Source organism: Equus quagga, chromosome 19 (genome assembly GCF_021613505.1).
Source record: "Equus quagga isolate Etosha38 chromosome 19, UCLA_HA_Equagga_1.0, whole genome shotgun sequence".
Lineage (NCBI taxonomy): Eukaryota > Metazoa > Chordata > Mammalia > Perissodactyla > Equidae > Equus > Equus quagga.
Genome location: NC_060285.1, coordinates 23,005,298 through 23,029,604, shown reverse-complemented (window position 1 = coordinate 23,029,604; position 24,307 = coordinate 23,005,298). Strand labels below are relative to the sequence as shown.

The following is a 24,307-nucleotide window of genomic DNA, read 5'->3' as shown; positions in this document are numbered from 1 at the left end:
ACAAAAATGGTATATTGTTGTCCCTTGGTTTTTTTACCTATAAAAATATAGTTTACTTTTAATAATCTATATTGGAATGAAGGTATTTCAGTAAAATCTCCATGCCCTAATTTACTTAACCAAACTGTAAGTGTTGAACATTTAAGTTGTTTTCGGTTGTTTTGTCCTTATGATGCTGTAATGGACATTTTTGTTTTTCTTTGTACCTATATTATTTCCTTTGAAAATTCCTGTAAGTGGAATTACCGGATCAATGCATCTTTTTATAGCTTTTGCTATGTATGATAGTGAGGCAGAATTCAGTTTCTTTTCATTTTTTAGCCTTTTTTTCTGATTTTTGAAGATAATGGTTTATTTTCATTGGAAAAATTTAGGAAGAAAATGAAAAGACAACAAAGATCACAACCATTGCCAATGCTTTTGTGTATAGTTTTCCAGATCATTTTGCTTCTCAGATACACACACTTGTTCATTAAAACTAAAATGGGATCATAATGGAGTCTTATATCATGTTTTTTTTCCTACTTAATTGTATTTTGTGGTCATCTTTTTATGTCAGTATACCTAGAGTGACATAATTTTTAAAGCTGCATACTATTTCATTGTGTAGCTGCATCATGATTGGCCAGTTGGTTGATGGACGATTAGATTGGTTAAGCACACTCATCTGATTATTTTCTTAGGACACATATTTATAAGTGTAATTTCTAGGTCAAGTGGTGTGTACAGTTTGAATTTTAATACAGCTTACCAGACTATCTTCCAGGAGGGTACTCTGATTTACATCACTCCCAACAGTGTATGAGCGGTTTCTTTTCTTCTGATTCCAGCTAATCACTCCTTTTAGTCTTTAGAAGTCTGATACTAAAAATAGTAAATCTTTTTTGTTTCACTTTGATTATTGGTAGGATTTTTGGCCATTTGTACTTTTTATTTTGTAAATCGGCTCTCATCCATTGCCTTTACCTATTTTTCTATTGGGGCATTTATCTTTTTCTTATTATTTTATTAGAATTTTCTATAAATAGAATATTAACCCTCATCTGTCATATGTGTTGTAAATAAATATTTTTTTCCTGGTTTATTTTTTGTCTTAAATTTTATTTATATTATTTTCTACTATATTGAAGATTTGAGTTTTGTTTTTTTTTGAGGAAGATTAGCCCCAAGCTAACATCTGCTGCCAATCTGCCTCTTTTTTGCTGAGGAAGACTGTCCCTGAGCTAACATCCGTGCCCATCTTCCATTACTTTATATGTGGAACGCCTGCCACAGCATGGCTTGCCAAGCGGTACCCTGTCTGCACTTGGGATTTGAACTGGTGAACCCAGGGCTGCCAAAGCAGAATGTGCGAACTTCACTGCTGTGCCACCGGGCCGGCCCTGAAGATTTGAGTTTTTATGTAGTTAAATGCACCACTATTTTCCTTTTTGGTATTTTGCTTTGGTGTCATGTTTATCAAAATTTCTTTCACCTCAGGGTTACAAAAATATTTACCCATAACTTCTAGTATTTTTTGAAGTTTTCTATTTTATATTTAAGTCTTTAATCCAAGTGAAATTTATTTTGAGTTAATGTGTGAGGTCCATTTTATATTTCTTTGGAACTATTAATGATGTGTTCTTTTTCACTGGCTTCCTTTTTGTCCTTAAATTCTAGATATCTGTGAAGTTCCTGTCAGCAGTGCTAGGAAAATGATGGTAGACTTACAATTCTTTGATCTCTTTAACAGTGCTCCTGATCTTACTTTTTTTTTTTTAAAGGAACTTTGTGCTTTAATGTTTTCCTTGGATTGGATTAAAGCAAAAACGGAACTTGTAGGTCCTGCTCATCTGATTCATGAATTTGTGGAATATAGGCATATATTGGATGAAAAGGTATATGTTAATATGAGCTATAAGTGCTTCAAGGACATCTCATTTTGACATTTAATTCTAGGCTTAATAGTGGGAATAAGAAGAATAGATGGGGCAAAGAGAGAATTTCCTTACTTTGATCTTTGATTATTCTAATTCTTTTGCTACCTACCCTATCGGGAATGTAGAGAGGATTGAGAATTAAAGTTGGAGAAATAAAGTGTTCAGTGGTTTTTTTTTAAAAAAGAATTGTTAAGAAAATAGTTCTATCAGTTGAGATTTTTACCCTATGTTTAAAACTCGGATGAGGGTCATTATATATTTGTTACCTAATGGTCAGCTATTTAGTTTTAGCTCATATAGAGAATATCTTATTTAAGCCTTTAAAGTGACAAGATCACAGAAACAGAAAAATGTCAAATCTTGGCTCTGGTTATGTTTCTAGGAGATTTCAGTTTGTTCACAGGATTGTTCAGTCTGTGAGAATTTCCAGGAGTTTTTATCTTTAAATGGACATCTTCTTGGACGACAGCCATTTCCTAATATTGTACAACTGGGTCTCTGTGAACCGGAAACTTCAGAAGTTTATCAGCAAGCTAAGCTGCAGGCCAAGCAGGAGGTCGATAACGGAACGCTTTACCTGGAGTGGATGTAAGTAGGTTAGGAGAGAAACCAAAGGGAGCGGAGTGCTAACTATGTCATTATTTTTTGGGTAGTGAATAAGTTCACTCCAGGAAGATTTAACTACTTTGGAAAGGGCTGGGACTTTTAATAAGCATTCTTTCTTATTAAAAAGTTCTAGAGAAGTAAGCATAGGAGAAATATCTGTTTTCAAAGAGTCCATAAAAACAGATGCTTGCCTATAAGGCATTTTGACGAAGTTATCCTATATATTAATAGCAAATGCTTTACTTATTGTATTATAGTAGTGAAGAGCATGGGCTTTGAGTCTACAAACCTAGGTTTGAGACTCAGTTCTAAAACCTGATAGTTTTGTGATTTTGAACAAGTTACTCTCCTTTGTCATATGCACATTAGAGATAATCCTTTGAGGTAAGTAGTATTTTTGTGAAGATTTAAGTGAGATGCTGGATATAAAGTGATTAGCACTTTGCCTTGCACATAGCCCTTGTTAAACTTTCACTAAATCCTGATTCTTCTCATTCCTAAAAGAGGCCATTCAGTCTTGCTCTTACCTTAATCTTATCTGTTAGTAAAAGGAAGGGATAAACTATCTTTTTAATTCTTGTTTTATACTATATGCTCACATATGTTATTCATTTTATCTTCAAAACAACCCTATGAAGTAAATATAATTTGCCATGTTGTACAAATGAGAAAATTGAGGCATAGAGAGGTTGCGACTTAACTAAGCTCCTGTGGCTTGTTGAATGAGATTTAAACCCTGGATCTGTCTAGCTTTATTTTCTATGCTCCTTCTGTATGATGAGATGCTCTTATAGCTAGAAATAATAAGTATGAATGGTCATCTTTTCACATGTATAATTGGACTCTAGGTTGATGTCTGTGATCTTTATAGCCCTGGATACTCTTTCCAAATAAGTCAGGTTGCCATGGGTGATTCCCCTAATTTAGTTTAGTTCAGCAAACATTTGGCTTTCTCTAATGTCCTAAGCACTGTTACTAGGTGCTAAGGCTGTCCCCAAAGAGCTCTCAATCTAGTAGTGAAGAAAGAAGTTTAATCAAATAATTACAATGTAATGTAATGAGTGCAACAAAAGTGTTTATAAAATAGAGGTAGAATTGAGAAATGGGTAATTAACTTAGATGGGTGAAGAATTCTGGGAAGATTACGTAAAGGAGAGAGTTTAAAAAAATTATTTAAAATTTAATTTTTTATTGATTTTATTTTTATTTTAAAGTAATCCATGCTCCTGATTAAAAATAAAAAATCAAATAATATTAGGGGTGTGTAAAAGGAAATGTCAAAGACTCCCCATCTTCCCCCACCTTCCCACTTCCCAGGGTTAACCCTTCTTTAGTGCTTTCTTGGGAAGAGGTTTCACTCTCCCTGGAAGCAGCCCCCTAACTGATTGAGGCTAGGTTAGATCTGTTTGTATCCCAGAATACTTGTTTACCCCATATCGTTGTGTTGTCTCATTTTATGGTGATTGTCTGTTTACTTGTTTTTCTCCCATAGTAGTACATGCATTCTATGGTACACAGTAGTTTGGAGGTTAAAGTAACAGACTCTGGCTCTAGACTACCTTGGCTTGAATCCCAACTCTCCTATTTTTTAGTTGTGTATCATTAGGGGAAAATTATTCAACTTCTTTTGCTGAATAGTACTATTTCATAGCACTGTTGTGAGGATTAAATGAGTATGTGTGTGTATACAAATATAAACACATACATAGAGTTCTTAGAATAGTACCTACATCATAGAAAGTACCCAATAAATATTAGTTGTTGTTATTAAGAATAGCATTTAGCATTTTGCCTGCTCCATATAGTTGGTATTCAATAGAAAGTTGTGGAATATTGACTGAATTCATGTTTTAGTTAGTGGCTGAAATAGAATTGTAATACTCAGTCTGATACTCAAATGGGCATAGGTTTAGTTCTTGTTTTCTTATTAACTGTTGAGTTTGTTATTTTTGCTATTTCTTTTTTTCCATTCCATCAACTGCATTTGTACCTGTGATGTGCTCTCATAGATTAGTTAGTCATTCGTAGCTGTATTTTTTAACTGGATCTGACCAGGTCAAGTTCAAAGAATGCTTTATTTTTCAGTACTAGAAACCTTTTTTTTTTTTTTTCCTATAGAAGAGTTTAGGTTGGTATAAGCTTACTTTAACTGAGTTTTGGCTTTCAGAGAAATCATTTGTTTATGCATTCCTTTGTTATTTATCTAATACTTTTGGTCTTCTACTATGTGCCCATCATTGTGCCAGGTCACTTTCTGAGCTTTGTCTGGAGAATTGAGTAGGTAGATCAAGGGAAAAGAGAGAGTATTTTCTTACTCGAATCCTCTAAACTTTGCAAGTAATTTATCTTTCTTCCAGGTTCTCCTCACTCTAGTTCTTATGTTATGGTTGTTTGTTTTATTGCTTCTAGTAAAGTGTAATACTTTCTAGGCAAGGCCTGAATCTGAGTACCTCTGTGTTCCCTTTTTTTTTCATTTGGTTTATCTTGGCTCATTTTTAAAAGAATAACAACAGTAGCATCTTTATGTGCCAGGCACTGTTCAGAGCAGGCATCATTACTCCCATTTTAGATACAAGGAAAAGGGAACTTATTAGGTTAAGCAATTTGCCTAAGTTTGCACACCTAATAAGTAGTAGAAGTGGGGTTGCTCTTTAAGTTTAACTGACTCCTAACCTTTCACTCTTAAAGTGAGCACAATACCATTTAACATATTTACTTGTGCTCAAAGTGACCAAGGTATCTGTATGTGCAATTCTGACAAGGTTCTAATACTTTCCCCATTTTAAGTATACATTATACTCCTTTACCCTTTAGCCCATAAGAAATAATGTAGTACCTATTCTAGTTGAGTAGTTAGTATTCAGTAGGTTAAAGAACAAAGAAAATGACATTGTTTTATCTTTTTTTCTCTATATCTGAATAATTATAATTAGAGAAGAGCAGATTTAAAGTCCATCACCATAATGGTGAGTGTACTGTCATAGTTTGTTAGGAAATGAGCTTCATTTTGCTATGGCTTCTTTCTTCAGAAAAAAGATTGAGATTTTTCTGAGGATATCCTTATATAATGTTTTCTCTGCACATGTTATCATTATTAATGTATCAAAGAGACATGTATTTGATTAACTAGATTGCTTCCAACTCAGTGACATTTGTACCATATGACAGGTTGCTTCATATAGCATAGCATTTCTCTTCAAATGCTTTTTTTCTTCAGGTGATCTGTGCTGTCGTTTACATGTTGATAATTTAAGAATTTTATACTTTGGAGAACATAACTATGTTAAAAGACAGTTTATTACTGAAAGAAAATAATTACTTTTACTCTCATTTATTGGGTTTCTTTTCATTTTTTCCTTGTATTTAGAAACAAAAAAAACATCAAGAATCTCTCCCGCTTAGTTGTCCGCCCCCATACAGATGCTGTTTACCATGCTTGCTTTTCTGGGGATGGTCAAAGAATAGCTTCTTGTGGTGCTGATAAAACCTTGCAGGTAAAACATATCTCTTGAGAAAAATTGAAAGAGGCATATACCCAGTACTGTGCATATTAGAATATATTTAAATTCTAAAATTCAAGAAAATTGCACATTAGAAATAGAGAAATCCAAATCTCTTGAACATTTTATGGAACTTTTCTGTAGAGATTTAAAAGATTTAGTTGTGTGTTTTCATAGTTCTAAACTTGCCAAGTGACGTAGAAGGGCCTTTTACCCTGCCAGTCAGTTACTGTGATCCATGTGCCAGCTAAGGGTAATGAGGAAACATAATTGTTAAAAGACATAAAGGATTTCATAGTCTGATTGAAAAACAGTGATTAAGTAAAATACCTGTTTTATCACAGGCTGAGGTGTAGATTTCTCACTGTATATAGGAATTGGATTAGATTATTTCCTAAGATGCTTGAAGGAATTTCCTTTAAGTTCTCATTTGTTTTCAGAAAACGTGAGTGCTTTTCTTTAAATTTGTGTACTACCTTTTGATTTGAAGGAAGTAGGATGAAATTAGTTAAAACTTTTATATTTAGGATAGCTTTAGTCTTTGCAAGATTATGACTATAAACTTTATTTCTACATGTATACTTTATTACTAATTTTATTGATTTTGGCTTTTGAACCCCAGAAAGAAAGCATGTTGAATGAAATGTTTTCTGTTTGATTGTTAAGAATTTGTCAAACCATTCTCAGGAACTGAAGCTATACTCTGTCAGTTCTTTTTATTGACATTACAAACATTTAATAATGAAGTTTTCTATTTAAGTCATACAAATTATGACAGAAATTCTAATTTTTGCAGTGATTTTCCCAAGGTTCATTTCTGTTGGAAAATACAGTGATTAAGATCTTTTACAGAAAGACTTTTATTGAATGATGGCCCGTGGTTAAGTGGTTTATAGTAAAAAGATTTTATTGTTGCTTGTGCAGGTGTTCAAAGCTGAAACTGGAGAGAAACTTTTAGAAATCAAGGCTCATGAGGATGAAGTGCTTTGCTGTGCATTCTCTACAGATGACAGATTTATAGCAACCTGCTCAGTGGATAAAAAAGTGAAGGTAGGGAAAATATTTTCCTCTTGAGTTGTAATCACCACAGAATTCATTTTCTTTTTCCATAATAGAGGGACTGGGGTAAGTAGGGTTAAAGAACGCTTGCTTGTTGACCTACTAACTTGAGGCAAGACAATTTTTATCCGTTGTAAATTAATGCTGCCTGAAAATCCTTTATTTTTTTGAGGAAGATTAGCCCTGAGCTAACATCTGCCACCAATCCTCCTCTTTTTGCTGAGGAAGACTGGCCCTGAGCTAACATCCGTGCCCATCTTCCTCTGCTTTATATGTGGCACACCTGTCACAGTATGGCTTGCCAAGTGGTGCCATGTCTGCATCCGGGATCTGAACTGGTAAACCCTGGGCCACTGAATCAGAATATGGGAACTTAACCGCTGTGCCACCGGGCTGGCCCCTGAAAATCCTTTATTTTTAAGCACCAGCAAAAATGCCTAGGCTGGTCAGCCTGAAATATTTGCCAGGCAGCTGGGAAAAACAATTACAAATTAATGAATTTGCCTCCCATTTATTGACAGGTCTATGGGTTAAATATCAGTTAAAATCTTTTGAGTGCACTGTGATTGGAAGTATTGCTGCAATTATTGTCTGGGATTGGATTACTGTTGTAAAATATATAATTTGAGAAATGCAACCTAGATTCTTTTATTTTTATGAACTGGCTTATATTGAGTGCAAAACCAGATGGATAAACAAACTAACAATTAGGTTACTATTGTAAAAAGTAGATAGAGAAAAAAATAAACAGAGTGATTTTTATCTTTGTTAATTATTCTGTCTTGTCTCTTGTCCCTAAATTTGGCTTTTAGCCAGAGTGTTTATATGGAATTTGAGAGACTGAAGTCTGGGGGCATGTTGTATCTGATAAATGGAGGGGGAACCTCGCTTCGGGCTTTTTTCAAAGGGGTTGTGGAGTGCTGAAGCTGGCTAGGTGACATGGGCCTTAGTGGACCTGGGAGCAAGAAAGTTGGTTTGGGAGTTTTTCTGGAGTTTGTGCTCACTTGAAGAGGGCTCTGAAGTGTCCAGACTAAATTGAGACCCTGGGAAAACCTGCTTCATGACAGACTGGATTGTACAGATGGCTTTACAACCAAGCAGTTAATTCGCTCTGTAGCCTTGACTTTGAGTCTGACTTGGAGTTGGCCGCTCTGAACAGCTCCAAAGTCAGAGCTATGTGGAGCAAAAGGAAATAATACCACGTTTCTGCTTTCTAAGCACTCAAAATTTAAAGCAAGAGGCGGAAATACCTGTTAAAGAACTTCAAAATAAAATAAACTCTTTGGACCTTTGGGGAGTACTTTGATAAGATAAAAAGAAAATGCCCTGGGAGGGACATTAGTACCTCTAGGAAGTCCAAAGCCCAGTGAAGATTCATTAGGTACTGTATTTCTTTTGTTTGTTGTTAGATGGAACAGTCTGCTTAGTTGTCTTACATAGTAACTAGAATGATGATTACTTTTTACTGAGAACTTTGTATTGTGTGAGGCTTTATACTACACATTTTCTTATATTACATTATCAGTTTCTCACTACAACTGGCAAAGTAGGTATTGATCCCATTTTACAGTTGAGGAAGTAGATTCAGAGCTGAAGTCATTTGCCCAAGCCCGTGTTAACTAATAACTAACAAAGCCAGGGTTGAAAGCTAGGTTTCCCTCAGAATCTAAAGCCTTTATTTTTTTCACTAAGCCATCTGCCTTTACTTATTTGTTGGTACCTTGAAGTCAGCAGAACACTTATCATGTACTTTATCTCATTTGATGCTGTGCATTGTGTAGGACAGGTTTAAATGTCCCCATTTTACAGAGGAGGGAACTGAGATGCAGGTAAATTAAGGACTTTACCAGGGACACAGATTATAAGTGGTAGAGCCAGGTCTTGGACTTAATCTGTCTGATCTGAAGTCCATTATTCATCCCCTTTATATTGCTTCTCTGCCTGCTGTCATTTGTATGAACATGTAAAAATCTTGCCCTTGAAGAATGTAATGTTTTCATGGAATTCTAATTGTACTATAGAAAGACACATGTATAGACTTGCAAGTAATTTTTTTAAGAAACATCCTGGCAAAATACTGACATATTTTGGGGAAGGGGAAGGTATTCATTAGCATCATGTCTGGGAAAATCTGGCAGACAAGACGGGTAACACCTGCAAAGCAGCTCACATTTGCTTTGCCCCTCTGTTCTCCCTTTGAAAATAAGGGATAGCTGTAAATTTTATTTTTTCTGTTCTCTTTAGATTTGGAATTCTATGACTGGGGAACTAGTACATACCTATGATGAGCACTCAGAGCAAGTCAATTGCTGCCACTTCACCAACAACAGTCATCACCTTCTGTTAGCCACTGGGTCAAGTGACTCCTTCCTCAAAGTAAGTGTAGATAATGAGAATTATGTAGATAAATTTGATAGATACATTAGAACATCTCCTTTGATTTTCTCATGTATTGTATTAATAAGGGCTCTTTTGGTTGGAGTGATAGAAACTTTCATATTAAACAACAATAAAAGATATTATTGGCTCAAGTAACTGAAAAGTCTAGAGGGAGTATGGCTTCAGGCTAGCTGATTCCAGATACTTGAATCACAATCTCAGGCTTTAATTCTCTCTCCATCTCTAGACTCTGTTTCCCTCTTTGTTGGTTTAGGCATGTTCTCTCAGTGTGGCAGGAAACATGGCTCTCCTCAGCTCCAGGCTTGCATGGATCTTACAGCTCATAATCACAGAGGAAGAGAAACTTGCTCTTTCCCAGATCCTGTAGATTTAATTTTATAGAAAACTCTAGTTTACCTGGTTTGGGTTACATGCTCATTGCTAAATAACCCTAGTAGCCAGAAGGGTGGAATCCTTGGATTGGCCAAGGGTTTAAAGTATAACCATGTAGAAATGGGACAAATGAGGCGAGGTCAGCCCCACTCGAATCATAAGTGGGACTTGGTTCAAAAGAGAGGTTGTGTTATCAAGAGAAGGAGGGAAAAAAGGTGCTGATGGGAAGAAAAATAAAAAACCAAACTAAACCAAAATTAGATATTCATTCCATATATATTTGATAATGTTTTATAATTACAAATTAGATAATATTCCTTTTAAATGGCATACTGAAGATAGCTAGATTAAATTTTCTGGGATCCCAGAAATATCTGCTAACTTCTTTTGGATTTTTTTGGTTTGGGTTTTGCCTTTTTTTCTTTTAATGTCATACCATTTTTGTAATGAGACGTATTTTTGGGAGGGGCAGTTAAAACATTTAGTTTGGAAAACCTTATAGACTCTGTTTTTTGACACTTAAATAAGCTATTTAAAAAAAATTTAAGGAAGTATCGAAACAGTTGTTGAAAATTATCCCCTCTCCCATTTTTAGGAAGTTAAACTTTTATCTTTTTTTTCTCCAAGTGAAAACTTACATAGAAGCTCAGTTTGTAAGAGAGATAAAGCCCATTGCTGTGGTTGAAATGGGGTTAAGGGCCTGCATTTTTATTCTCTCTTGTTCTCTTTCTTATTCTCCACCATGGTGCCTTCCAAGCATGTTTCTGGAATCTCGAGGGCCCTGCAGAGCACAGTTTGAAAACATTGGATTGGATCAAAATAACAGAATAATGTAGTAACATAAAATTATCTCACAATTATAGCTCACTTTTGTTCAGAAAACCTTTTCCCTATTGAATAAACCCACCTTTAAAAAAGACTATTGTGCTATTTCAGAAAAGCTTTGCCCTGTTTGAATAAACCCACCTCTAAAAAAATAAGACTTTTGTACTATTTATGACTAATTTTTTTATTTTTTTTTCAACATTTTGTAGGGTGAGGAAGTTTATATTTCTTCCTTTTAAATATAGACAAAAATCTCTTAAGATGTGGGAAGGGGTTATTGGCTGGTCAGCAGTTTTAATTAAGGACAAGTTTTACTTTAAGATCTGTCATACCATGCCTGCATTATTACCATGAGGGATATTATATCTCACTTTTTGTGATTCTTGAACTGAGAGAAGCCAATGAAAATACGTAAATCTGAAGCTGCCCCCGTGTAATTTGTCTTATCTGAAGAATTGGGTTTACCTAGGACTGGGTTAATGGAGTCAAGGATGGAGGTGGACATGAAGAACAGGACTTATCTCACTTACTGATCATTTCCACAGGATTTTTACCAAGATTAATTTTGGGGGATAAATGATTTCTTTTTCTATGTTTAATCTAGTTAGCATAAGTCACTGGAAGTGACTCTTGCCCCTTTTATTTATAGTATTTTTTATACTTTTCAAACATACCCAAAAGGAGAGAGAATAATAATGAACCCCTGTGGTATCCATCGTCTGGTTCCAACAATTAGTGTTATTTTGCCAACATTATTTTATTCTCCCACCACTCCTCATGTTTTTGGACTAGAATATTTTATAGCAAATCCCAGATGATATGTCATTTCACTCAAAATACTTCAGCATACATCTCTGAGGTCTTAAACATAAATACCATGCCATTTGACACCTAACATAATAAACAGTAATTTTGTAATATATCTGGTCCATGTTCACTTTTTCCCCATTAGTCTCAAAACATATCTTTCTACCATAGATTTATTGGAATCAGAATCCAAACTTACTTGGAGTCATTTTTCAGAGTGTTAATAGATTTTAGCCTAGTTAGTAGATTCAGTTTACATTGGGAAATCTTAGAAATGACCATTTTTGAGTTGGATACCCTAGCATCTAGAAAAATTTGAGGGCAATTTATTTATATATTACTTATAGAGCTGAGTAAAATAATGATTCCAGTCATTTTTCAATACTTTGATTTAGGTGCTGATCTAAGGGCTGCTCCATTACTTGTTAATCACATGTTCACCTTTGTGTTTGACACTTCTATTACTGTGAATTGAACATCTTCCTATAACTGGAAAAGCTGAAATGGGAGGGAAGGAAGAACTTTACATGATTTCTAACTTTTCTCCATTATCTTTCTCAAATAGCTCTGGGATTTGAATGAAAAAGATTGTCGAAATACCATGTTTGGTCATACAAATTCAGTCAATCACTGCAGATTTTCACCAGATGATAAACTTTTGGCTAGTTGTTCAGCTGATGGATCATTGAAGGTATGCTTTTTGTTTTGTTCATCGTTAAAATGGATTGCAATTTTATGCTCTTACAATTGGGTTATGCAAATAGGTTTCTGTTTTTCACATTTCTACAGAAAGAGCTTCTTCCTTCAACTTCCAGGAGCATATTTAATAAAACTGCTTGTCATAATGATTGTTTATTAATGGTTTACTACCTTATGCTTTGTTTCTTCGAATCTCTAGAGAAGGAGATTTGTCAGTGCTACTAGGTTACAGTTCTAGTAAGGTAAACTCTCTTGATGTTGATGCTCTAGTTGATCTCTCTTTGCTGACTGAGGATAGCTCGTTTTTGTATAAATTACTTCAGGACATCTAGGAATCTTTTCTGAGTAGAATTCTACTTTGTAGAATTTCCTAGCAGTTAGTAGATGTTGGGAGCAGTCTTAGGTAGAATATTCAGGTAAATGGATTTTTGCCTCTATGACATGTTATCTACAAATACTAAATATCTGGCTCTTTAGGATAATCCATATCAGAGGAAGTTTTTCAGAGTACCCTTGAGCAGGTTAAGGCAATCCTCTTCTGAGAGATTCTTTGAGTCACACAAGCCTATTATTTCTTGTTTTTTACTAAGTGAATGACTTCAGAAGAAGCATTTTATATCTCAGAACTCATTCTCGTTCCATATTACCTCCTTTGCTAATCCAAGTACTAGGCAGTTCTATTATATTTAGCATTATTCCATTATTATTAGGTTGCTTAATGTTCGAGAAAGTTGTAAAACCAGGCCATTTATCTATTCTATGAATTTAACCTGTGCAACTAAACTGGGCCTTCTTTGCTGCTGAGTTATCTGTTCATCCCAGATTATTTGCCGTATTCACCATAGTGCCAATTTCAAATCTTTTCTGCTATTCTTAAGTCCCTGCTCCTGTCACTGCATCCCTTTCATTCTATGGAGATAACCTTACGTCCTACCTATTCAGAAGGTTGACATTTCCCACCATGAGCCCCCTCAAAAATTGCCATAAAAAGTCTGTACTCCCCTCCTTTTTTCTCATCTCAGTGCCCAGAAAGTTCTCTACTTGTGCCTACTGTTCCTTTTTTCTCCTTTCTCTGGTGCCTTCCTCATTGGTTATTTCCTCTATGTTGTATCCTTAGCTTTTCTTCTCTTTTGGATCCTTTCCCACAGCCTACAGATATTCTTGGTCTTTCCTCAGCATTATAAAACCAAAAAGTGAAAAACCTTTGATTCTTCCTTGATTATGTTAGCTTCTGAAATAGTCATTCTCTTTTTCTCTTTCCCTTTATGACTGGAGTTTTTTTTTTTTTTTTTTTAAAGATTTTTTTTATTTTTTCCTTTTTCTCCCCAAAGCTCCCCCGGTACATAGTTGTGTATTCTTCGTTGTGAGTTCTTCTAGTTGTGGCATGTGGGACGCTGCCTCAGCGTGGTCTGATGAGCAGTGCCATGTCCGCACCCAGGATTCGAACTAACGAAACACTGGGCCGCCTGCAGTGGAGCGCGCGAACTTAACCACTCGGCCACGGGGCCAGCCCCTATGACTGGAGTTTTTAAGTCACCTATACTTGCCTCCATTTCCTGACTACTCATTCGCTACTTAACCCATTTTTAGCCTGATCCCATTCCCTTGAAGAGTAAAATTCAGTTTTATTTTCATTCTCCATTCTTTTTGTTGTAAAGTGTAATGTTTCTTGGATTAGTGTGATATCTGGTATTTTTCTTTATCCAGTCCTTATTCTTTTTATTGTATTACCAGTGTTCAGCTGCCCGCTATTCCTTTATTTACTTTTTGAATCTCATTTGATGTCAGTGTTTTCTTCTTTCTCCCCCTATCTCTCTAACCTCTTTAACTCTTTTTCCTGCCCATTAAATATAGCTGTTCCTCAAGCCTCTAACCTTGACTGCTACGTCCTTCTTCCATCCCAGTTCATCCAGTCTCGTGGCTTCAACTCTCATCTCTTCTGTGAGTGACTTTCAGATGTGTTATCTCCAGCCTTCATTTCTTGTACATGCTTATGTCCTGCATCCCTAACTGCCTACCGCTTGTTGTCACTTAAATAATACACTGACTCAAACTTATTGTGCTTCAAACTGAACCAATTATTTTTTCTTCCCAAACCTGGCCCACTTTTTGTAGCTCCTCTATCTTTCATGATTTTGGTTAGATCAGTGTTCAGGATTTATATCATCATGACTGATCACAGTAGAGCCATGTAATATATCATGAGGTTTTTTTCCTTTCTCATACAACTTTTTGTTTTCTTTGGGATTAAATCTGTTGTACATTTAGCATTATAGTTTTGTTTTTCATTTGCTTGTTTTTTCAATGTGATTATCACTACTTCATCTTCAAATTATCCCTTATCTAAATTGCTTCTTAAATAATTCAAACTTATCAGGTATTTGATAAATTTTCTTTTGTTAAAAATGCTTCTCTTCTTCTTCTCCTTTTTTTTTATTTTTCATTTTTCTCCCCAAAGTCCTCTAGTACATAGTTGTATGTTTTTAGTTGTGGGTCCTTCTAGTTGTGGCATGTGGGATGCCATGTCAGCATGGCTTGATTAGTGGTGCCATGTCCGTGCCCAGGATCCGAACTGGCGAAACTCTGGGCCACCAAAGCAGAGTGCGCAAATTTAACCACTCGACCACTGGGCTGGCCCCTTCTTCTTTTTTTATTCTTGGTAAGGAAGATTGGCCCTGAGCTAACGTCTATGCCAATACTCTATTTTGTATGGGACGCCGTCTCAGCATGGCTTGATGAGTGGTGTGTAGGTCCGCCCCCAGGAGCCTAACCTGTGAACCCTGGGTTGCTGAAGTGGAGTGCGTGAACTTAACCACTATGCCATTGGGCGGCCCCAGAAATACCTTTTTTGAAGGGGTCTCTTTTGCTCCCTTCCCATTGATGATACTATTCCCAGTGTCTAGCTGCTGTTCTGGGATCTCTCTTTACTGTCACCCTGGGAATTCCTTTTGCTTTTTTCTTCAGTTGAAAACCTTGTTTTCTGGATTTCTTGTCTTCGTTCTTGGTTTACTCTCTCAGCTTGGTGGAGAATCTCCTCTAGCTTCCTAAGAAAGAATCTATGGGAGTTAAATTTTTGAGACCTTGCCTGTCCAGAAGTGTCTTTATTCTAGCTTCATACTTAATTGATATTTTTGACAGTATACAGAATTCTAGGTTGGAAATAATTTTTCCTTAGAATTTTGGAGCCATTGCTCCCTTGTCGTCTAGCTTCCAAAGGACCTCTTGAGAACTCTTGAGAAGTTTGAAGCCATTGTGATTCATATGTGATCTGTTTTCCTGTCTTGAAACTTTAAAGATCTTCTCTTTGTTCTCTGTGTTTTTTCTTTTTAAAAATTTCCCAATAATGTGCCTTGGTGTGGGTTGGTTTTCATTTATCGTGCTTGGCTTTCAGTTTGGAAACTTAGATCTTTCAGTTCTGGATGTTTCCTTTACTGTTTGATTTATTTTTCTCTACTTTCTCTTTCTGGAATGTCTGGTAGTTTGTTTGTTTGGAATGTTTTCTTATTTTTTCTCTCCTGCCTTCTCTTTGTTCATTTTCCTATTTTCTGGAGGATTTCTTTAGCTTTATTTTTCAATCCTACTATTGGGTTTTTAACTTCTGCTATCATATTTTTAAGTACCCGTTCTTAGGATCAGTTCCCTTTTTAATATTATCCTATTCTTGTTTCATGGATGCAATATCTTTTATCTTTTTTGTGGGTATTAATAATAGTTTTCTTTTGAATTTTTTATATTGCTGTATGGTTGCTATTTTTTCCGTTTCAATTTGTCTGCATTTTAGAGATATATTTTAGTTGCCTGAGCCTTGGATATCTGCTCATATTTAAGAGTGCAGTACCAAAAAACTCATAGGAAATTGTGAACTTATTTATTGAGGATGTCCCTGTAGGGTTATCTGGCTGTCATTTTTTTTTTTTTTTTTTTTTAAAGATTTTATTTTTTTTCCTTTTTCTCCCCAAAGCCCCCCAGTACATAGTTGTACATTCTTCGTTGTGGGTCCTTCTAGTTGTGGCATGTGGGACGCTGCCTCAGCATGGTTTGATGAGCAGTGCCATGTCCGCGCCCAGGATTCGAACCAACGAAACACCTGGCCGCCTGCAGCGGAGCGCGCGGACTTAACCACTCGGCCATGGGGCCAGCCCCTGGCTGTCATTTTTTTGATGGTGAACTTCTGATGTCACACTCGTTATATCTGTTGTCTTGATTTGGTGGGGTATTCGGAGAAAAATCTTCAGTCTCCTACCAGGAGGGTATAAGTATGGCTGATGTGTTCTGTGAAGATGTCTAGGCAGACATCTCAACATTTGGAATATAGATTTTCTCTGAATTTCCCTGTTTTCAGGATGGTGACCCTGCTATCAACTGTGTTGGGTGTAGAATAACCCTCCATTCTTCAGCCAGAGTAGGGGCACAGCAACCTCGATTGCGTAGTAGGGGAGGGGCTTTCAAGGGACTTTCCGTGATTCCTCCTGATTTAGCTCCATCTTTATCGGAAGGTACGGTATAACACTTCCTGAGCTTTTTAGGAGTTCTGTGGTATGAACTGGGCTGTTTCTTGGTTTTCCTCACTGAGGGCTCACGATTTAGTTTTTAGGAGTCTCCCGATCACTTGTCTTTTTGCTTTCTAGCCTCTACAGTTTTGTTGCTGTTATCTCTTCTTCCATTCTCTTCCGCCTTGTGAATTATGCCTAGAGAGAAAAATTCTCTTTACTATTGTTTTACATGGGTTTTGGGAGGATGTGGAGATGAATATGTGTGTTCTATCTGTGTCTTTAACCTGAACCCTATTTCTTTCAATAATGCTATTCTCTATTCACCTGTGCTTGAAACATGGGAATAGTCTGTCTTTTCGCTTAAAATGTATTTATTGATAATTTATTGAATACCTGCTATGTGCCAGATACTGTACTAGGCATTTGGGTTTTAAACACTTAAGAAAAGAAAAGTATAATGCCTGGCTTGAAGTCGTTTAGAATCTAGTTGAGGAGAAGGGTAAGTGAATAGACAAACCATGAAAATGGTGAGAGTAGAGGGTGCTATGTGGGGCAGTGTTCAGGTCCCTGATGCTACACCCAGACTGCCCTTGTTCTCCATTTTTGTGGTCTTTGCTTTCCCATTTTGTGCTTTGGCTTATACTGACCCCTTAGCCCAGACTCTAGGCTTTTTGTTGTTGAAATTCTGTTCATCTTAAATTGGTGTAAAGTAGGCTAATCTTCAGGGAGGAGAGTGAGGTGGCCACCTCTGCAAAAAGTGTCCCCTCAAGCCCACAGCGTGGGTATAGCATTCCCACTTACTATATCTTTTCCTCTCAAATGACACATCTGACATTTTTTGTGTTGGAGTCATTTGTATGCTTGTCTTGCCTCCTTTACTGGCCTGTAAACTCCTTGAGAGAGTATCTGTATCTGAGGCATTTATATAATCTCAAAGTGACTGGCATAATGGTTAATAAATGTGTTCAAGATGATAAACCTGTGCTGTGTCTCTTCAAATCAAATTAAAACTTCTCCATACTCAAAAATTTTTAAAAAGTCTTCTAGGACGGGATTTTGATTTCATGTGTGAGTATCACATTGTGATTGTAGAACACAGGGCACTAGCAGTAGGGGACAGACATTATTGCACTCTTGGTGAGAACTGCCCTGTTTGTGGTGGCTTTCCCACAGTGCTGTTAAGCCAGTATCGTTGTTGGCTGGTTCGCACTGATACAGTGACATGTAGTAAGCAGAGGTCCTGCAAAATGATGTTGCATAGCAGCATTTCAAGGTCAAGTTCTCCTGAAGCTTTTACCTTCTGAGAGGATGAAGATCTATAAAATTATTTCCTGTCCCAAATGGCTCTGTAATCTTCTAAGCATTTTGTAGGGTATCATGTTGATAAGCATGTGTTTTTCAGGCCCTGATGATAAACTATTTCAAAATGTGAGTTTTATTTAAAAATTGCCATTTAAACCACACAAGGGCCAGCATGCACAGGGCCGTGGATACAGTGCATTGACTTGCTCAAAATGAAATGCTGGTATTTACTTGGTCTCTTGATGTGTGGAATTTCATCACTCCTTGGCTAGGAGCTGAGGTCAGGTCTAAAAGCAGAAGCTGTAGTTTAAGCAAATGTAGTGAAACTGAATTGTTTTAGTTTTCCTTTTCTTTCTTAAATCCAGGCAGTGGTTGCTTTGTTTTTCGTATTAAGAGGGAAACAGAATGTGATTTCTCGTGTATTTTGGCTGATGTGACTAAAGTTCCTGACATTTATGTTTAGGTGTTTTTTTTTCTCTTTAGTGTCTAGGAAGGGTAACTATTTTAGTGCCTGATGTCTCTTTTGCTTCATCCAATTTATCCACAGTTATTGCAAGGGGAAGGTCTTGGTTTTGGCTATATTTCTTAATGTATATAATACTTCTCTAAACTCAAGGAGATTTAAAAGTGTCCCTGTTCAGACAAATTGGATTTTACCTTGGAGCCGTGCCCTGGAAGCTGAGTTAAAGCCTCAGAAGCAGCTTTTTTTTGTGCTTGTCCTTGGCCAACCCTTGTTTGGGCATGACAGCCATTATCGCTCTGTGAAGCTCAAGGTGCAGGGCAGTACAGATGGATCTTCTTCCGACCTTTGTCTTTTGTGCTGCTCAGTTGGATCTGCTAGTGAGTGAGGTTCAGAGTCTTTGGTATCTTGTTTCTCAGGATCCACTTGTTTGAGAGCTCCGTCTGGCCCCACCAAGCACACAAGGTATCTTTTAGCATGTTCTTTGCTTTCCATTTTCAGGGACTTTCTTATGTCTCTGGATTCTCTGCTAGATTATAACTCGGCTTGGACTGGGTCCTGTGTAATGTCCATGCTGTGCGTATAGTAGATGGAAAGCAAACTTCATGCCTGGCACAGCAGAGGGCAGCAGTGGCAAGTCGTGAGTCTCTGCATCTCACCTTTCTTCCATGCTCATCTTTACTGTCAATACCTAATCTTTAGCCACCTCCACACCATACAAGACTCTTTTAACATTTTAGTTAGTTTTACATTCTGCATTCTGCATTTTGGGCAGTGTTTCTAATTTTTTTCTTTTTAGGAAAGTGCTGAATGAAACTGGAGTACTTAATTTAAAAGCCTTATAAAAAGTCATACATGAGTAAAAAGAATTTAGTAGGCAAAATGAATAATTTGTGGGACATCTAATACAGGTGGAATTCTAGAGGTATGATATGAGATTAAAACAATTTTTTTAAATTTTTGTAATTTGAAGCTTTGGGATGTGAAATCAGCAAACGAGAGGAAAAGCATTAATGTGAAGCAGTTCTTTATAAGTTCAGAGGAGCCTCAAGAGGATATGGAAGTGATAGTGAAATGTTGTTCATGGTCTTCTGATGGTGCTAGAATAATGGTGGCAGCGAAAAATAAAATCTTCGTAAGTACTATTATTTTAAAAAGCCAAATTTAGTCTCATTTAAATAAAATTAAAACTTCTATTGATCGTTGCATTTTACACTGTTCATTGATATAAAGAAAGTATAGCTATATGATTTGGGGCTAGCTCCCTAACCTCTCAGAACTATGCTCTAGGGGATGTTGATAGGTCTTATGAGAAAAGGTCTCTATGGTCACACAGGTTTGAGAAATGTTATCGATGGCTTTTCCACATTAGAGGTACTCAGTGTGTACTAACATGTTTAAGACCTCAAGTCCTGCAATACAGAAACAATTAATATTGTTTAATCCAGTGTTTCTTAAGTTTATTTAGAATATGGAATACTTTCTGCATCACTTTTTTCCCCCCAATTTCAAATACATTGGTTTAGGTGATTTTCAAAGTGCTTTCTTATCCTTAAAATTTAATGATTTGGTGACTGATAGAGAAATACTCATCAACGATTGAGGAAGATTATGAGATTTCTATGAAGAAAATGAGGAAGATACGCAAAAAAAGTAAATGACAAGGAAATGCTTTCCTGTTTTTTCAAATCTAGTAATTACGTACATTTGTAGTATTCACAGTACTGTCATGTATAATGTCTTTTGATATAAATATCCAAAGGACACAGCAAATTGCAGTAGCCCTATGATAATAATGAGGCAGCTGAGCTTCAGCACAGTTACACCATGATTTGGAGAACCAGGTCTCCTGATTTATGGCTCAGTGACATTCCATTCTAATATTAATTTAAAAAGACTTGAATATGAGATATTACAATTTTATTTTATTTTCAGCTTTATTGAACTGTAATTGACAAATAAAATTGTACAATACTTAAAGTGTACAACATGATGATTTGATATGTATTGTGAAAGGTTTCCCCACCATGGAGTTAATTAACACATCTGTCACCTCACATATTTACCTTTATAATTTTTTTTTTGGTGAGAAGATTTAGGTTCTATTCTCTTAGCAAATTTCAGTTTTATAATACAGTCTTATCAAGTATAGTGACCATGCTATGCATTAGATCCTCAGACCTTAATCCTCTTATAAATGAAAGTTTTTATTCTTTTACCAACCTCTCCCTATTCCCCCCACCCAAGATATTACAGTTTTAAAGAACACAATTGAAATACACCATACAGTTATATATCACTGAGGGATGTATTGTTGTTGATCTAGTAGCTATGACCCTTGGATCTTGGTTGCTTAAACTTTTATATCCTTCTAGCAGGAAATTAAAGAAAAATATCTTATTTTGTTTAAAGTTTGTTAAAGTCTCTAAGAACAGCAAAGGAACCACTGCTTAAGAAATTTTTTTTTTTTTGTAAAATGTATATATGTAAGATTTTCCATTTTAGCCATTTTTAAATTAGAATTACATTTTTAAAGTACAATTCAGTGGCATTAATTACATTCACAATGTTGTGCAACTGTCACCACTATTTTTGAAACTTTTTCATCGCCCCAAACAGAAACTCTAACTAGTAAATAATAACTCCCCATTCCTCTCTTCCTCCACCCTTTGGTAACCTCTATTCTAATTTATGAATTTGCCTATTCTAGATATTTCATATAAATGGAATCATACAATATTGGTCCTTTTGTGTTTAGTTCATTCCATTTACATACTGTTTTCAAGGTTCATCCATGTTATAGCATGTATCAGAACTTCATTTCTTTTTATGGCTGAATAATATTCTGTTATATGGATATATACCTCATTTTGTTTATCCATTCATCTGTTTATGGACACTTGGGTTGTTTTTACCTTTTGGCTGTTGTGAATAATGCTGCAGTGAACATTGGTGTACAAGTATCTGTTTGAGCACCTGCTTTCAGTTCTTTGCTGTATACACCTAGAAGTGGAATTGCTGTGGCATATGGTAATTCTCTATTTAGCTTTTTGAGGAACCACCAGACTTTTCCATAGCATCTGCACTATTTTATATTCCAACTAGCAATATACAAGGATTCGAATTTCTCCACATCCTTGTCAATACTTGTTATTTCCTTTTTTTTTTAATTGTTATCATCCTATTAGGTGTGAAGTGGTGTCTCGTGGTTTAATTTGCATTTCGCTAATGACTAATGGTATTGAGCAGATTTTGAACATTTTAAGAGAGAAGTTCTAGTGGGAGAGGAAAATAATTTTATATTGAATGAAATGCCTTCTTGTTTTAAAAATCTAGACCAGCTTCTTATTTTACCTGCTAAAATAAAGCTACCTTAAGGTCACCCTTAACTGCATGTACATCCCAGTTTCTTAATCTTTGATCTCTCCATTCTCCTCCTGTTTCTTTCCAACACTTCTGTGTTGTTAGTCCTCTCCTACTGTTAAGTCTTTTCTTTTTGCTCCCCGGTAACTGGGATAGCTCCCTATCCCATATTTGCCCACTTTCCTTTATCACTCTTGGTCACTAATTTTTTTTTTTTTGAGGAAGATTAGCCCTGAGCTAACATCTGCTGCCAATCCTCCTCTTTTTGCTGAGGAAGACTGGCCCTGAGCTAACATCCATGCCTGTCTTCCTCTACTTTATATGTGGGATGCCTACCACAGCATGGCTTGCCAAGCAGTGCCATGTCGGCACCCGGGATCTGAACTGACGAACCCCGGGTTGCTGAAGCAGAACATGCAAACTTAACTGCTGCGCCACTGGGCCAGCCCCTTAGCCACTAATTTTTAAGAGTGACCTGTCCCGGGAGGCATTTTAGGTTTGATTTCCTGTCCTTTGTTGTTGGCCCCTGATGCTGGGCTGCTTGCAGTCTTCTTGCTTGCAGGGTTATGCATTCACAGAACATTTTCATGACTCCCACTGGAAGCTTTTTTTTTTCCCTTCTTAAAGACTATACCTTGGTCTTAAATCACTATACTATATATTGATATAAATGTTTTCATCATTTAGCAAAAACTTTGAAAGAGTATATTTAGCATTTAAAAACCTTTCAAAAATTGAAATGAAGAAGCTTGAATTACTCAAAAATAGCTTTTTTTGGTTTAAAAATGGGAAAATGATTGATCATAATGGAGTAATTTGGTAGCTCTGAAGAGAAATAGAAATGATTGAACTAATTTCATTTTAGCAAGCCTCTCTTCTGTGTTATTTTGATCATCTTCATTTATGAGTATCCATTTTCTCTTTTGAATAAACAAGCTTTAGGGAGAACTGCTGTGTATGTTAACTTGGCTAATCTAGACATCTATTCACCCAGGTTTTACTTCTCACTAGGCTAGCTTGAGAGATCATCTGTGGTAAATTTTCCTTTATAAGAAAATATGTTTCAAGATGAGCAATATTTTAAAAGTGTATGTTTATTGATTTGTATCTTATTTATGGCTGTCATTAATTATGCCAATTATCAGTATTTTTTTCAGGACTTATACTTTACATTTGAAATGGGAGAATATTCTTTTAGAAATAAATTTAGATTAGTTTTGAGTATAGCTTATTTTTTTAAATATCTTACTTTTATAGATATCTCTCTATTTTATGTTGACAGCTTGTTGACGTTCATACCTGTGGCCTATTGGCAGAAATCCATACAGGTCACCACAGCACGATCCAATACTGTGACTTCTCCCCAAGTAACCATTTGGCGGTGGTAGCTTTGTCCCAGTACTGTGTGGAGGTGAGTGGTTGAATTTACTCTGTGGAGTCAGAGTCTCCAGGGGTACATGGATGACAGAGAATGGGTTGCTTAAGCCATTAATTGCTGAGGATGTTTGCTTGAGAAATTATGGAATATTTTCTTCATAGCATAATGACCTGTAGCTTTAGGATATTAAACTGTATAGCCAGCTTTATTACTTTAGCAGTGATTGAATACCTGATTTGACAGTATGACAGGGAATGACGGTATCGTTCGCCAAGTATTTTTGGAGTGGTTAGCATGTGCCAAGGTCTGGGGAAACAATGGGACGACCACTGGTTTCCTAGGCGGAAAAACATGGCATCTCTTAAACAACATAGGCATAGACTCCTCTCTAAAAGGAATGATGAAAGATGAGTCCAGTTCAGATTTCTTAGATCATCGAGAAGGATAGGATGAAAGTTAAATTTAGAATTGGTTAATCTAGGATGTTCATTGCCAAGAACCAATGAATAAAGTGACTTTTATAAATTACTTGTTTATGTTTATAATTTTGCACTTACCTGATAGATTTTATATTTAGAGTCTATACTTAGCTGGCTCTGGAAGAATTCTACCCAGTGAATTGCTATATGAGTTTTTTCAAAAAGCAATGAATTCCCTGATTTTTTTCTTCCAAAGATGGAATGTTTTTTCTCAGCTTTGTTACTACTCATTCCTTGATTGAGTTGTAGCACCAGGTAATTTGAAGCCCCTTGTGATTAGAGTCCAAGAAGATGGATATGGGCCTTTATCTGGAAAATAGGGAAATTCACTCAGTTCACAGGCTCTCTTCAAAGTAAGCTTGACTGCTGCAAGCACTTCTTCAGTGTTCTGTGCTATTTCAGCAATTTTTAGTGAGTTTGCCAACCTTGCCCCTTACTGTGAAGGGGTGGAGGGAGAATTGCTGAGCTATAGCTCTTCTGCATGGAGATACAGATAAGATGAGAATTCGTGGGTGAACTCTGTAAGCTCCTCTTAATTCTAAGTACAGCAGTGGAGCTAACACTGAAGAACTTCCCTGCAAAGATCCTTCCCATTGGAAGCAGAGGCAGTGAGTGTGAACAAGCTCCAGTCCTGTTTTAAACAGT

The 24,307-nt window shown here is 36.2% G+C and overlaps 1 protein-coding gene across 5 annotated transcripts in view; it reads left to right on the top strand.

Annotated features, from left to right (window-relative positions):
- The window catches only part of APAF1 (apoptotic peptidase activating factor 1), a 78,783-nt gene that overhangs the window by 27,395 nt on the left and 27,081 nt on the right, over positions 1-24,307 (top strand). For all 5 annotated transcript variants that reach the window (XR_006886129.1, XR_006886130.1, XM_046646217.1 and 2 more), the window contains exons 11-18: positions 1,764-1,877; positions 2,302-2,507; positions 5,893-6,019; positions 6,950-7,075; positions 9,329-9,460; positions 12,054-12,179; positions 19,416-19,577; positions 23,088-23,216. Coding sequence is in view for 3 of the 5 variants with exons in the window: in XM_046646217.1 (XP_046502173.1) it covers positions 1,764-1,877; positions 2,302-2,507; positions 5,893-6,019; positions 6,950-7,075; positions 9,329-9,460; positions 12,054-12,179; positions 19,416-19,577; positions 23,088-23,216 (1,122 nt within the window). In the remaining 2 variants the exon portion in view is untranslated. The remainder of the gene's footprint in view (positions 1-1,763; positions 1,878-2,301; positions 2,508-5,892; positions 6,020-6,949; positions 7,076-9,328; positions 9,461-12,053; positions 12,180-19,415; positions 19,578-23,087; positions 23,217-24,307) is intronic.